Raw genomic sequence first — 17,058 nt, forward strand, 5'->3', positions numbered from 1 at the left:
TGCAGGTTTGTACTCCTGACTCTGCAGACTGTGATCTGTAAACCAATTCCAACAAGAATCTGTTTCTGTTTACTACCCGAGCTACATATTTGACAGAAGTTTGAAGACTTTCACACCGCCCTGCCAGTAACATGGTTTTCTCTGCACTTAAATCCTTGAAAACAGAGCCAAAGATGGAACTCATCTTTAAGAGAAAAAGATGAAATGTTGATGCACACATTTGCACAAACTGGAACCAGAATATTGTTATATTGCTATAATTAATTTGATGTTTGAGGGCAGGGGTGCGGATCGTCTGGCCTCCAGTCATTTTCAAGTGTGAGACAATTCATAAATACAAAAAAGTAACTCAACAAAATGCTACACGACTCAGAATTTTTTTTCTGTGATAAAACAGAATAACAACAGAGTAGACTAAGAAGTGCTTCTGGTCCCTGACACGCAGCACACACAGCAGTTGATGTCAATACATCAAGAAAAGTAGATTGCTTTCCACAAGAAATGGAGAAACAATTCTTTAGTTGAAGTAAAAGGCACTGTTCCTCATTTAGTTTGTGGAGACACACTCGCAGTGATGAAAAAGGCTCATCTGACACGTGATTACAGCTCGAAACAAGCTAAACTGGATGAGCTGCAAGGAGAAACCTGCTTGGATAAAGTTAATGCTCTTCAGGGGAGTTTGCATGCTGACAGACATGCTGTTACTCAAGCAAGTTCTGTGGTGAGCCGAAACCTCATTCAGAAGGAGGATTTGTGAAGGAGAGCAACTGGAAAGAGGAAACGCTGCATTTTCCCTCTCTGCAGGAACAAAAGCTGCTATAACATCTGAATATACTGCTGAGTGTGAAAACCAGCTGCTTGCAAACAGCACGGTGCCATGACATGTCACACCGTTTGATGTTTTCTCCTCCTCCTATCAACACCAATAAGAACGAGAGAAACGGTGGCAGGAAATAGTGTCTGCACACCTCTACCTGCTTTATTGTATTGTCGATAGCCAGAATGGTCTGCAGGGGCCGGCGGGCTGTTTTATTCATTTTACACTTACAACAGTGCCTGCAGTGCACGGCCATGGCTAGAGGATCAGACCATACAGTGTGGTTTCTTAAATCAGAAGCTTTGGCTTTACATTACAGACCATTTATTCGCACAATATGAGGAGGAATGTGATGTTGGCATGACCAAATACACATACACAACTAGGTGCATTTGCTACTTTTATTTATTTGAAAGACTGCAATGTTGAAGCTGATTGTAGACTGATGCAGGTGACCAAAAAGCTACTGTTATGATTTTGTGAAATAACACAGAGTGCAGAACTTGAATGCAATCGCAATTAACTGTAAAGAGATACATTTCACATTTCTGCTGGCCAATTTCAATTACCCACTCTATATACAAATCATATTATTATGTCTTTTGAATTTTAACTGAGTGCTACTGGAGGATATAATGTGGTGCAATGGTCAGACAACAGTACAGAATACAGTATATCGTTGGTGTTTTAATTAGATTTGAAAAACCTAAACTAAGAACAGTCTGTACATCTGCTGTGTACAATAATCCATGTGAAGAACAGGTTACGGTCTGTGTATGCAAAAAAAAAACTGATCCGTCATAGCTGTGGTTCGGTGCACAAGAATACAGTTCAATCCGTGCTGATCTGTGGCCTGCCTAATGCAAAGGAAGACCAATGAAAGTTCTGGGAAAAGCACTCATTCATGGTTAAAGTTTCACTGTTGTACAAGTAGACAACCAAGTTCCAACATGGTGCGTAAGTGCCAGTGTGGAGGATTTAGGGGGATCTATTGGTAGAAATGGAATCAGAAAATAAGAATTGGCGTGTTTTCATGACCTCAAAATGAGCTCTTTGTATCTACAGGGGGAGCAGGTCCTCTTCTGCAGAGTCCGTCATGTTGCACCGCCATGTTTCTACAGTAGCCCACAATGGACAAACCAAACACAGGCTATAAGAATGCCTGAATTTTGCAGCCACCATTGATTCTCATACATGCTTGTAAGGGGAGGGCAAGGCGAGGAGTTGTCAGTTAGTTGCAGTATGCAACCTCACCACTAGATGCCACTAAATCCGACACACTGATGCACAGCGTGAGGCATGATTTCACATAATTTCTGTGGTTATGCCAAAAAAACATCAATTCAAATTTTCCTTAGTCTAAAGTAGGTATTACGTGCAGAACCGCCTGCTTGCCAAGACGCCTCCTCAGCTGTGCAATGCGTTGAGGCCTTTAGAAAAATAAACCTGATGTTTTACACAGTCAATGATTCATAAAAGCAATTCACTGAGCAAGTCATGTCAGGTAGATAACTATAAAATTACAGACATCTTAGACTGTTAGAGCACAGTTAATACAAAAAATTTAACATAAAAGTAAGATTTACAATGCAGTCGTGACCTTACTGCAATGTGCCAGAGTTATCAAGGAATTCTAGTTTGTAACATCAAATGAACTGAAAAGGCACATCACATTTCTCAAGCTGACATTTAAACCAGACGTCCCAAAAGCATATTCAGTGAATTACATGAAATCTCACAAAGTTTTACATGGTACACCACAATGTACCAAACCACTTCTCAATATACGATTCAGTACACAGCGTCGTTGGGGATGGTCTGTAAAAACCGCGAAGAGCATCTCCTTTGATGTCACAATCTGACGTCAAAGGAGATCTTCTCCATTATTTACAGCAACTGTGTTTAAGGCAACCCTGCTTTTCTTCAAGGAAACCAATGTTTCGGCACATCAGCTCAATGACCAGCTTGGCACTGGGCTTGTTCTAGCTACAGCACATTTGACATAGTCTTACCCTGGTAAGAAAAGGTCACTGGCCAAAGTTGGCACCCAATGAAAAGACTATGAATTAAAGGTTGGCTACAAATATGAGTGCACAATGCTAAACTGATCAGAGAGCTAATCTGACAAACACATTTACACTTCCATGTTGAAGTCTATTACATAGAATTTCTATTTTTAGAACCTTTGATGCCATTTTTTTAGCTGTCACTGAAACATCTTGGCTTTCGAGAAGTCTGTTTACTTTCTTTCTGTCTTTGCCCAAGACCAAGACCAATGATTGGTTTACAGGTTTCTGCAGAAATCAGGACCAAGTATTGAGCCAGCACTGAGTGTAGCACACCAGAGTGCTACATCATCGTTCTTAGTTTGCCTTCCATTTACATCTGTGAATGTGTATGTCGAGAGGAGGACTGTATGCTGAGGAAGAAACAGAAAAACAAAATGCTTTGGTCCATGCATGGTCTATGTTGGCTGTTAATGTTCATTTATTCCAGAGCACACATGTTTGCGGCTCATATCCTAGCAGTCAGGGGACTGGAATCCTTGTTTGCTTCTATCCGTTCTCTTTCCACAGTACTAAGTGAATGCTATGGTCGGGCATGCTGGTGGCAAACACCAGTCCAGAGTCATTGCCCCCGTCCAGGCCGTTGAGCCAGGAAGTCACACCGGGCAGGAAGCTGGATCCTCGTTTGGATTTTCTGTAAGCTGGTAGAGGCCAGCGGCCTGAGATAGCCTCTGTCCTCAGGTCCATCACATACAGGAAGTGGTTGTCGAAAAGGAGTGCAAACACCTCGCCAAAGCTGAGCAGGGACAGGTTAGCTGGGTCCTGTGTTTTTATCACCCTGCGGGAACATAAAAACATGTTGGATTAAGAGTGACAGGAGCAGAATGATCACACTGTCTTATAAAACAACAACCCTATGACTTATTTTTCTTTTATATACAGGTGACATCACACCCAGCAGTTGTTGTTCAATACAAACTGTTTACTAAGTTACGGAACTGAAACACATTTCTATTTATATCACCAGACTGATTTCAGCCACATCACCCCACAGTAAGCAAACATTATACCTCAACCACCAAGTGCTGATAAATTAAACCAGGAATTAACCCAGTTTGTCTAATAGTTATCATTCCCTATTCCTGCCAAAGTACTGCCGATATCATTCTCAATACTGTTTTTTAAGGTCATACAAGGCGCTAATCAGAAAATGGTACATTTAATTGTTAATTTGAGTATCACTTGTCCAACAGCTCATATTTGTTATTAATTACAATGTGTTACGGAATTTAGTACAGTAATCACAAAATATATATGTGTGCTTTAATCCCTAAAACACTTTTTTACCTGAGAATCTCAAAACTGGCAAAGTCCCACTGATAAACTCCGAGGTCAGAGCTGCAGATGATGTAGCGTCCATCAAACTGCAGGCGGGGCTGAAGGCTGATGCTGCGGTCCTCTGACACTGACAGCGTCTTCAAACACTTACAGTTGATTTCTCTCCCTAAAGGCCAGACCTGAAGAGGAACACAGTGTTTGCTCCATCTTATGGACTCTTCAGGTATAGCAGTTCATGAGAACAGCAACAAAACAGTGATAAAAGCTTCAAATAAGTTTGTTTCTTTTCTCTTCAAAAGTGAAACTAGAGAAAGGAGCAGTACCTTAATTTCATACTTATCAGCACTTAGGAGGATATAATCACCAGGACTATGCACCACAGATTCTACTTCACTTTTTTGTAGTATCACCTGATGGGAGATAACAACACAAGACACATTTCAAAACACACAAGCATTTCATGGTTGCACTTTAGTTTTCCCTTTTTCATCAATGCTGGGGAGCTAACAGATTACTGAGGCAGTCATCACGTTTAAAGCAAAGGCAACTGAACATTGATTTAAAATGTGCCAACGTGCTTCTAGTGCAAGCATAAATGACGGAAAACTATTTTCCTAAAATCAAACCTTGACTCAGTAAGGTTAGCTGACCTTGGTGACCCACTCAGTGTGTCCAGTCAGAGTGTTGAGACAGGCACCAGCAGACAGAGCCCAGACCTTCACAGAGAAGTCTGCAGAGCCGCTGACCAGCAGGTCCAGCTCATCATTGTAGTCCACACTGAAGACTGAGCAGACACAAAACGGTTCAAGAATCACATCTATTAAAAAAATCAGTTGCAAAAACTGAATATTTATTAAAAGATCATAATATCAAATGAATTCATGTATCTCAAACATTGGAAAATGTCAGTTTACAAAAACAGTTGCATCACACATCCCTACTTTTGCTTTATAAGCTTACAATGATACAGTTTAACAGACAGCAGCTCCAATTTATGTCCAGAGAACAGAGTTTGTGATCCGAGCTGCTGCAATACTCCAAAGGTTCCATTCAATTGCATTTATATTTTTATATGTAAAATGTATCTATGTATTTTTATATATGTTGATAGTTGAGCACTGTAATTACCCTGGAATAAATTGTGCTGTATCGTAAAGAAAGGTTTGCTTTGGCGTATTATTTTAAGTACCACATATTTGAGGGATATTAAAACCAACCTGCTCCAGTGTGGCCACGGAACTGCTGGATTTTAGCCCCCGTGCTCCACTCCCAGCATGCAATAGTGTTGTCAAAGGATCCAGTCACCAGCTTCTGTTCATCAAACTTCACTGTGGCACAGGTGTGTGTTTGAATCCCATAAATGCACTGCCCGGTGCGCACATCCCATAGTTTAGCTGATAGGTCATCAGATCCTGAAAAACAAGAGGATATTATTATGCATATAATACACGCAGTGAAGACTTTGAAGGGATTTAATTAAAGGTATTAAGTGTCTTTTTGGTGAAAACAAAGTTCTCACTATACTGGCATGCCTAATTCCAGTGAATACTGTCTAGTGAGAAACACACTGTCCTCACTTAGAGGCTGTTTTTACAGAGGAGCACAGAGGACTGACAGAGAGCTTCATCACATGGTGCAACAACAATCACCTGAAGCTCAGTATCAGCACAACCAATCAGTCTGTGGTAAACTGCGGTGCTTCAAATATGGATGCTGCCTCAAAAAGCTACAAACTGTAAAAGGTGGATGCTTCACACACATCTTCAACACAGAAGATTGATACAATCAGCACAGTTTTAAAGTGGATTCCCAAGATTATTGTCACCAATTCAGTGTCTGACCAAATGTGAAGTCATCACTTCATCATGTTATCCTATGAGACGTTTGTGTGAAATTTTGTAATAATCACCAAATGAATTCTAGAGTTATGGCCAAAAGCGTATTCTGTGACATCACAGTGACCACTGACCACCAAATTCTAATCTGTTAATTCTTGAGTCCAAGTGAAGGTCTGTGCCAAATTTGAAGAAATTCCCTCATGATGTAAATGAGAAATCATGTTCACGAGACACAACGAATGGACAGATGGACGTACAGTGGCACAAAGGGACAACCTTGAACACAACGACTGCGGCCACAGTCGTCACTGGCACAGAGGCATGAAAATAAAAACTTCATTAAATCACTGTATGTACCTCAGTGATGTCCCACTTTATATAAGGGTAAAATACAGCATATGTATTTAGAGATTTTTTTAATTCACTCACTTCTACACTGCTGCCACTTTCTTAAAAAAGAACTAAATCTTGTGTGCTTCACCCAAAAAATTTCAAAGGGCATAAATTTACACAAAAACACTACATACAAATAGAAATGAACAAAGTCACAGATGAAAGGAAGCACAATGCAGAGGAGGCAGCAGGAGTTTTTTTGCGGTATTTTTCTGACTTCAAATTTGCCCGTCTGTGTGGTATTTTGGTGTCCAGCACTGTCTCACAGGTGAGACGAGAGGAACAAACAGGAGCAAGGTTCATTTAAATGAGAGAGTGTAAAAAGATTTGTTGGTATTCCGGTGGAAAATGTGCAGCCAATAGACATATCATGACCGTGTTTCTGGAGAAAAATCACTTCACTGCCACAAAGTACCTGCAGCAAATGTGCAAAAACAACAGAATAATGCTTAAAATGTAAATAATCTTAAATGCACCTCAGTTAGCAGATGTATTTTAACTGGAATCAAGAAATGTTGAATGTGTTTAAAGCAGAAATGTTGGTAAATCAGTTTGCATTTGTCGCAATGAGTATGAGACAAATGTCCAGAGCTGCTTTAAACCTTATACTTGAAGGCAGCAGGACACGTGTTGATGTCTGTTTCGAGAAGTGCTGCAGCAGACCGCAGTGCCATCACACACTGTTCACTAGGTTTACATTGATTGAATCACCTGCTGATGACACCAAGTTGTGAGAGGAGAAATGTAAATCTCTACACTCATCAGACTGGTTGCTTACAACTTACTACCTCTTAGTGCAATAAGATACATGGTGCAAAAAATTCCTATCCGTGCAATATAATCTGTTTATATCTCTCTTGTATGTAGGTGTGTATATGTATGTATGTATATACGTATGTGTGTACGTATATACATATGTGAGTATATATGTACATATATGTGTGTGTGTGTATTTATATATTTTTAATATATTTTTGTTTACACACACACACACACACACACACATATATATATATATATTTACTTCTGTGAAGTATGTCGCTGCTGCACTTTCTTGTTTGCTTCTCTCTTTTCTGTTTACACCTGTAAACTGCAGCTGGACGGAGTCCAGGAAAAATTTCCCCCCGGGGACAATTAAAGTGTATCTTATTTTATCTTATCTTGCTATTCTGCTGTTTATGTGGGGGGGGGGGACTGGATTAGTAACTGATATAATCACATACACTGCTTCACTATCATCATTGTACTAATTAACTGTTAAAAAACTACACCATGTGCCTCTGGCTGCAGATTGAGGTGCCGTGTGTTCATGTTGTGACACTCTGTGCTCCATCCAGACAATAATCTGATGTCCTAGAGCAGGCATGTCAAACTCATTCCAGAAAAGGGCCGTGTGGCTGCAGGTTTTTGTTCCAACCAAGGAGGAGCACACCAGGCCAACCAATCAACTTAGTTATCAGCTGAAGACTGAGATCAGCTGATTAACTGATTCCAGCCTGGTGTGCTCCTCCTTGGTTGGAACGAAAACCTGCAGCCACACGGCCCTTTATGGAATGAGTTTGACATGCCTGTCCTAGAGGAACAGATTCGTCATTGGTTGAGCTATAGTTGTCATGCTTCCCTTTGATTGGCTCAGTTATTTTGGAGAGCCATGAGATCACTGATGTCACTGGCTGAGTGTATTAATTAATCACCACACTCTCTGATTACCCAGCCCCTTTGCACTGCTACACATACATGAACCAATAAGCTTGTGTGGTTAGAGACCCACCACTTTGTGTTTGTCATTGGGCCCTCAGAATGAATAAAACAAAAGCCCCTTTTCCCAGCAGACACTTTAGCTCATGGCTCCAGTCTATTTCAGAGTCCCAGTAAGCCGTAGATTTCTGTCAAAATGTCTGATAATACAAAGGCCCATAAAGATGCAGTATTTGTCAATTTGTCAGTAGATGTCAATCAAGCAGTCTGTACACGCTCACAGTCCAAAGACGAGGTCTAATAAGGAAACTTAACTGAAAGCACCTGTGTGGGTCAACATGAAGGTAAAGGGCTGCTTTCCACACTGACAAGTAATGGGCACTGTGGTGTAGCATTTACAAATATTCTCAGATTTCATACCTTACTATGCAAGGGTGGGAAAAAACACACTAAAATATTTTTGTATTAACATTTAATCAAATGAAATATGTGTAGTGCAAAAAGGGTCGCTACTGGTGAGAAACTCACAGAGAATTATCACTCTTACAGCTCTATGGAGCTTTTTTTTTTTTGCTTCTTTTAGCTTGTTGTTTATGTTAAACAACCTGTAAACTCCACTCTCATCACCCTCCTGTCCAGGCAGCTGTTTTCAGTGACAGCTCTGATCAACACACTGTACACTATGTGCTCAGCAGCAAACAGACCCTGAGACTAGCTGGTGAACACTGTGGAGCTTTTAGCAGACAAAGAGACAGAGAGTGAGTGACACACATGGACACAACAGCAGCTCTGAAGGAATGCTACGTCAGTGCTGGTGTTGCTCAGTGTCAGCTGGATGTGCAAAAAGTTACAAAAACTTCATAAGGTGAATCAATTAATGCAGCAGGTGGATGCAATAACTCAAAAAAACTGGTTCAGGATAATATAATGCAATGCAGTGGTTCTTTGTAAGTGAAACTGATCATGGTCAGAATTTTGCTGAAACTGTGACAGAGAGGTCTAAGGTCTTCAAAGTCTGATGAGAGGATTTTTGACATCTCTATATAAACCACAGCGTACCTGTGCAGAGGAGGCCATCCTTATAGTACAGGGCGTACACTCGAGCACTGTGGCCAATGAGGGACGACGTCTCAAAGGCCTCCTGATCCTTCAACTGCGTCATACGCATTTTAGCCTTCAGGTAGACCCCCTTCCAGTGTGATGCATCCTGAATGGACTCGTCAATCCTCCAGCCCAGTTCCCGACACACACCCTGCCACACCTCTGTACACGAGTTTATCACCTACAAGAGGAAGGACACTTATGTGGCTAAATGACAAGTTCTTTCAACACTAGAAAGGGTGAGCTGATATACAGCACTATAGCATTATTTCTGGCTTCACCTTTAACATCATATCAAGTTGTATCATTTTTTATAATTACACATATATGTATATCAGAAGAAATACATTGTATGCCAAGTTGGAACAATTGGGAAAAAACATCACGTAACTTCTGATATTAATATAAAGTTTCTTTACAAACACCACAAAACAACTATTTTGGTCCCTTACTTACTTAAAAGAACATCACACGTCAACTGTCCTTTTTTTCCCACTCCAACAATTTTAAATACTGAACCTGTGTTCAGGCCAGACCAACAAACTAAGCATGAATCCACTTTGATGTTCTTTTTGTATTCTTGTCAACATTCTTCAGACTATGTTTATAATATTCCAGCTTGCCATTGCTATCGACTGTCTTTCAGTAATAAACACATTCTGTTCTATTCAGTCATAAGTGATGCTACAAATCAGGCATCGTACCTCAGGTATAAGTCCTAAATTATTTCTGCACATGACGGAACATATCAATCATTATCTGGATTATTAAATGAGGTATTTATAAGCAAAGTATCATTAAGTAGCGAAATGTGTAGACTTCATCAGAAACTGACCTCATTTCATGTAACATCTGACAGGAAAGGACGTCTCATTTCACTATAAATATTTTCCTTGATTTCTCTTTCCTTGCATCTACCCCTCACGTCTTACATGGGAGGGAGTAGGACATGAGGGAAAGATGCAAGTGAGGTAAATGAGGAAGCATATTAGAAAAATGACTTGCAGCCCATGACTACACCACCAAATGTCACGAGGCAGCATATTTACCTTATTCCACTGTTTGCAGACAAGGCAGCAGGTGAGCAGGGTCTGAGGGTCCAGCCAGCGCATCAGGTAGAAGGCCAGCTCCAGAGGAAGGAGGCGTAGAAAGTCACGCTTGAGCAGCGTCTCCAGTCCATTAGACAGATGACGGAGCTGGACAGCACCACTTAAAGATATGAGGTGGTCCAGAGACTGGTTGCGCTGCTGGTCATTTAGAGTAAGGAAAGTGGCAGAGACTGACTCCAGCCACCCCTCAAAGGCCGCCTTCTCCATGGGCACATGAGAGCGACCTGCAACACCTGCAAGAACAACGCAGGGTCCGATTTCAGCAGTTCATTTAAACACAAGATGACACAAGTGACTTGAGCAGCCACAGTGTAGGAATCAGTTAAATAATACGCTTGGGATAACTTAATGTTTTTCATGACCAAGCCAAACACAAAGAATATTTTCAACACCCTTGTGTTGTACCCCCCACAAAACACAGCATCATAATGCAAAAATGAAAACTAAACAAGATGTAATTGGTGGATTTGTTGACAGATCAACAAATGATAACTCATCATTTTTCACTTAATCTATCAAGTCAAAATCTCAACCATTTGCTGGTAACTGTTTTTAAAATATCAGGATTTACTGTTTTTCTCCATTTCCTCTGTTTCATATCTTTGTAATGACTTAATAGCACAAATAGCTTTAGTAATCTGCTGTCGATAATGTGTTGTTGCAAAAGGCAATTCACAGTTCGTCAGAGTTTACCCTCAGCAAATAGTCTTGAGAAAATTTAGCTAACATTTTATAAGTCTCAACCAGCAATATTACCCACCTGACATGTCAAATAAACTCCAGCCATACATTTACATTTGCGCAATTGTAACTGTCAATAAATTCAGACTGTTAAAAATGAAAACAAAAACAGCTGAAGGCTTTAACGTCAGGCTTCACACAGCTTATATACATATGCCTTGGCTAAAAAAAAAACGATACTGACAGGTACACTGTTTAAGTAAGCTATGTATGTATCTGATTCCGTTTTATTTATTGGAATTACAAATTTGGAGATAGTTACTTTTACAAACAATTAGCTATATCTGCTTATGCATTCAGTCCGAGTAAGCTACCTGGCTAGTTAGCAACTTTTGTAGCAAACGTTAGCTAAGTAATACTACTACATTTTAATAGCAAGGGGTACGACTGGCAACATTCATACAATCAGCGAACAGTATCTGCTGGTAAATAAAATTATATTCAAAGTATACACTCAAAATGTAGACCAACCAGAGAGTTGCAGGGAGTTTCTTTATCGCCACTTTCCCGGCTTAGTTAGTTCACATAGCGAAGTTAGCTGTCATAAGCTAACCTGTCAGCAAGCAAGTTGAAGGGATTGTCCAAGTATCCTAGCTTCGTAGCTAACGTTAGCTAACGACCATGATAGGGGTACTTGATTCTGTTAATTGTGAACTGCATCATGTTTCTAATGAAGCATTCTTCTATTCATTTCCCAAACAGTGAGTTTTAAGGTAGTAGGACAGAAGGATGGCAGGTTCTGACAGCATGAAAACCTAAAGATAATGGAAACGGTATCCCTGCCCATGTTTGTTTTGATCCTTAGCGCTGTCTTACAGGGGGTGCCGTTGGAGTATTTGCTAACTCTTCCGCGAAAATAAATGCCTGAATTTGAAACATTCAGAAAAAAAGTAAGTCAGATATAAGTTTTCCTTACATATATATCCGCTAAACAGGCATAATCATTTCAGTTTGTCATTGTAGTTGTCTTGGCATTATTCTCTTCATATGACCTAATTTGCCTGTAAGACAAAACTGTGGACGTAAACACAAACTCTTCCCAGGTACAGCTTCCGGTGTCGCACACAATGTGGATCGGTGTGAAATTTGTGACCGGGTCTTGCGTGCTCCTGCCCGGCTCCCTCATGGTTCCGCTGTGTCTGTACCGTGGCGGTGTTTGACGGTGGTTTATTTTGGAGTCAAAATAATAGATGCTGCCGGCAATACAAGGACGACTTTTCTTTGCGAGAAAAGGCGCGCATATTAAATCACGCGAGATAAGAACATGTCATGTACAGCAGCTTCCTTAAATGTGGTGAAGAATAATTACCACCAGAGGGCAAACAAATTACGAATATTATTTGTTGCATGTACTAGTTTTGAAGCCTGGACTCTGGGTTATGAAGCTTTCTCATTAGTTTTAAGATGTGGAAACAGTGTGCCACCAAAAAATGAAATGACTCCAACCCACAGAGTAGCTTAAGAAACTGTATTTGGGGTGGTATTATTGGAGACTGTATTCCACTATAGCTGGTCTTTATTAAATTCAAAATAAGTCTGAGGTTACAATAATTATCCAGTACATATTGCAAACTGCTATATTACAACATATGAAGGGGACACTCCAGTGATTTAGTATTACTTTCATAAAGCTGGGGGAAGATAAAGCTTTTTTGTTTTTTAAATTCAAATCAATCAATCAAATCAGAGGTCAATATATCTTGTCTTGTGTGTATAAAGTTTCAAAAACATACAATCCTACACTTCCCACAAGACCTGAACCTTACAGATTAGACTGATTAAAACTAAAAGATAAATAGCTTGTCATGATGTACAGAAATAAATGTAAGCAGTTTCATATTCCCATCCTGAAGCTTGTATGATGGCAAGGCTTTGGTCAGGTTGGGTATTCTTCAAACCAAATTTTTTGTTTGCCAAAAATTTAATTTCTGGGCTTGCGTCCAAAATGTTGGAATTCTAGTGAAGTTGTTAACTGCACTTGCGCCCTTTGTGTCTGCCAAGTCATGGAAATACAACCTGGCAAAGCAATCTCAACAATTTTCCCTTTGTCACTGGGCCTCAGCAGCCATTTGACAAAATTCATTCAAAGCTGTTTGTTATAACAGCCTGATCAACAAAAATACATGTTAATCAACACCTGCACCCGATCCCACTTGCAAATCACCAACTTGATGCATCACAGCAGCACAAACACGAGTGTCAGGATCACGCTGCGATCTGCTTCCTGCTGTTTCTCCCCCACACACACTGATGGGAAGGTTTGCATTTAATAACCGCACAAGTTGTTACAATTTGCTCTTCATCGTTGAACAACAGCAACTGTTGTTCTGTTGCTTCTGGTTTTAAAACTGGAAAAAAAATGAGGGCTGTTTTTGAAATGTCAAATTACTGATACAAAAAACAGTTTCTGAATACATTTGAAGTGAGTAAGAGGCCATACAGCTGAGCCATCCCATCTATATAGATTAAATGAAGGTTCAGATGTTGACACTGCATGATTCATGATTGAGTTTTGATTAGATTTAAGGAGCTGCTGTCAGTTTGTCTACTGAAATAGGAAAACATGATAGGCTTGCTAATATATCCCTGCTCACATGGTCATCATGGTAAACAGGAAACTTGTTTGTAATGCTGACACCAAAAAGTAGAGTGATGAACTGTGTTTCAGATGACACAGTGGATGACTAACAGATGGTGTTAAAACATTTTCATTTTTGTCGCTCACTCCTTGTGTGGTTTTAAACTCCATTTTTATCTATTACTGATTAGGACGGAACCTCTCAAGGACAGTATCTGCTACAGCAGTCTATTCCTCTGTGGGCTTCAGCATGTATCATGCTGTATTTTAGCACAGCTTGCGTTCACATTACTTTATGTACTGAAAGAAACCCAGTGAATGCAAAGTGTACCCAGCTGCCACTCAGTTTGCAATAGTGTGTCACAGAATATTTCATTACTTACCTGGAAGTCCTTCAGTAATAAAGCATTTGTGGGGATGAAAGTGTCTTTCTGTCGTGTCATAGACCAGAGAACAGCTTCAGATACCTACTTGTCTGCATTGGTTGGGTCATGTGCAATGCAACGGGCCCGTGTAAGGGATAAGCCTGCCTCAACATTCTTCTCACACAGATAAATCATACAAGTGAATCACTTTGATTGCATTTCATTAATAACTTCTTGGGCCTAAAATGTTGTTGTCAGCTGGTGTGATCGGCTGTGGGATTTTCTGAATTATTCAACCTCCACAACAGCAGTTGGTGCTGTGATTACATTTTAAATTCACATATCATAACCCTTTATAATGAAATTCAGCTTCAGCTGTAGTTCAGCTGTTCAGTCTTCTTTGCCTGCTTAATCTTGCCACGTTTAAATTGACTCAAATTGACTCATAGCACCCCCTGCCAGAGGTTGTGCCAAAATTCATGTGATTTATTTTTTCTTTGTAGAATATTTTTTTGGACTTGTAATACATGTTGTATTTGTTTCTGAAGCATAATGTATTGGAAATATGTTGTGTATTTTTTTGACTGTGAATCGTAGGGCATTTGTAAAACATGTTTTGTTTAGCTTTGTTCCATAGTATTTTGCTGTAGATGTTCACAGAGGATGATTACATAAAGGAAGGTAGTAAATATAACCACCCTGTACACAGGCCAGCTGCAGCCTAGTAGATTTGGAAAAAGCAGAGTATTGGTGCTCAATATTATAGATCCAAACTTTGTCCATGTCAAGTCTTCAGGGAATTAATTTCTAAAACTTCACCTTTTCTTCAACAGTGCCATCAAACTAACTAAAGGGCAGGTTGCCATTAAAATTAACTGTGCACTTTTATGCTCTCAGAAAATGAAATGAAATGAACACTGCAGCCTCAAGGTGCCACCTTCAGTGATCTGGACTTCTCTAGAACTGCATCAATATGCACGCTATGGTCCTCTAATCTGTGTGAAGTCACAATGCAACACAACAAATAGGCCAATCGACTAAATGCAAGCACACATTCCAGAAATTCCACACATTTCTGCTGAAAGTTTACCTCATCATCATTAAAACAGAGGATAAGATTATTGTTGCTAGCTTTCAGATGTAAAATCCTGTCTCATATTAAACTGCTGTGCAGTCTTTGCAGCCTGATAAGCCTTCAAAGTCATGAATATACAGTATTATATGTACTTACCTGTTTTGATTGTACATCCACTTCTGCAACACACCAACAGAGCCCCTGTCTATTTAACATTATTCACATAAGTATACCAATACAGTATGCACAATATCCCCATGATGCACCAGTTACTCTTAGGTGACTCAGAGTTCATGGGTGCAAATCTGTCCGTTAGGCCATGGGGTGTCAGGCACAGCTGGTGCTTGGAGGAGGGAGGGAGAAAAGGGGGCTAACAAGTGTGTAACAGGCTAAGTGATGGATGTCAGACTGCTAAGCTCCATACTACAAAGAACTCACTAAAGCGGCTGAAGACACTAATGAGCCGGTGACTAAAACCTGGCCTGGATTCACTGGACTGCACAAGTCACACAATGCCAGAGGCTGATTGGTTCACACGAGGCCATCCAGTGGATTCAGGGTTTCTGAGAGAAGACACATGCCTCGGGTTAAAGATGTCTGTGAGAATATTCTCCATGTTTTTGGACATCTGTCACTGTTTGCTAAAAACTGTTTTTTTTTTAAAAGTCAAGGACTCTTGACAGCTGAGATATTTTTGGCTACGAAGTGCAAGACTGCTTTGTGTTTCCAGCATTATCATTTCTCTTTTCACCCATTCTGAAAATACAAAATTGATATCAATCGATCCATCTGTTTTCTAACCACTTCATTCTGTCAAAGCTCATCACATGCACGTTGGACGAGAGGTGGGTACATGTGGACAGAAACTACACCCACATTAACATGTGAAAATGCTGGAAGTCAAAAGAGCCTTCAACAATGATATCTCAGTAAGGAAGCAGTTTAAAGGTAACATATCTTCTATGGGGTTTTTGACAGCCGTCCATCACATAACTGAACTGAAACATCTCCACTGTAAAACAGTGTAAAGACAATGATTTTGAAGTGAAGCTTTTAAGTTAATTTTTAACGTGTTTGCCAGTTGTGGATACTGACCACTACTCTGATCACTCATCACCTTCTGTCCAAAGCCTGGGTTCAGACCGCAGTGAGCAGGAAACTCTCAGGTTAGAAATGATCTGTCAAAGGCACATCACCTAAAGAACCATGTGTGCTGCAGCAGAAGACCAATGAGCAGCTCTGGTTTATTTCTGGAGACACAGAGCTGCATATTACAGTGTTTCACTTTCAATTGAGCACAAGATAAATTTTAGTTTTACTGACTCTTGTTAGTAATATTTCATATTGCTCTTGCCCACAAAGCGTCTATTTTATGTCACTTTAATGGAAACAAATGTATGCAAGTTGTTGAAAGTGTACATCTTCCCTATCATTTATCCCTGTCATCCCTATCAGATACTGAACCCCAAGTTGCTCCCGATGCTGTGCATTGTTGTGTGAATGTGTTAATACTCGTAGTGAGCAGGTGGCCTAGCTACCAGGTGTGAATGGGTGACTGCAGGCTTGTGTTGTAAAGCACTTTGAGTGGTCCTCACAATAGAAAAGTGCTATATAAATACAGTCCATTTCCATTTACCATCATTTGGTAGAGGCTAATAATACTAAGGGTTAACAGTGTCACTTGCAATTAGAAGTGTCATTCATTCAGTCTAATCAAAGAATTAACAACTTAAGGAGCATAAAACTGCGCTGAACTATACAAACTGACTGAACTAACTTGAACTTTTTTAAAATCCTTTGTCTGTTGACGTGTTTTTCATTTATTATGCTGTCTTTTAATTGTGTTTCCCTCTGCTGTTTCTCCTTTCTCTCACTTCCTTGTCTTTACATTTTGTCCCAGTAGGAGCTGAGAGAACAAGCATCAGTATCAGCAGGTGTTAATCCAGCTCATGTTTTCCTGTTGTCTTCCTGCTCTCATGGCTGATTACACTCTGGGAGT

At 40.1% G+C, this 17,058-nt stretch overlaps 1 protein-coding gene across 1 annotated transcript; it reads right to left on the reverse strand.

Annotated features, from left to right (window-relative positions):
* Window positions 1-1,217: 1,217 nt before the first annotated feature.
* On the reverse strand, window positions 1,218-11,806 carry fbxw2 (F-box and WD repeat domain containing 2). The gene is made up of 8 exons (XM_041960229.1): window positions 11,513-11,806; window positions 10,241-10,533; window positions 9,150-9,372; window positions 5,379-5,573; window positions 4,812-4,945; window positions 4,485-4,571; window positions 4,171-4,340; window positions 1,218-3,661 (listed from the first exon to the last, which is right to left on the reverse strand). The coding sequence occupies exons 2-8, from the start codon at window positions 10,505-10,507 to the stop codon at window positions 3,373-3,375; spliced, it is 1,365 nt and encodes a 454-aa protein (XP_041816163.1). The 5' UTR covers window positions 10,508-10,533; window positions 11,513-11,806; the 3' UTR covers window positions 1,218-3,372.
* Window positions 11,807-17,058: the final 5,252 nt, after the last annotated feature.

Source organism: Chelmon rostratus, chromosome 19, assembly GCF_017976325.1.
Source record: "Chelmon rostratus isolate fCheRos1 chromosome 19, fCheRos1.pri, whole genome shotgun sequence".
In the NCBI taxonomy this organism is placed as follows: domain Eukaryota; kingdom Metazoa; phylum Chordata; class Actinopteri; order Chaetodontiformes; family Chaetodontidae; genus Chelmon; species Chelmon rostratus.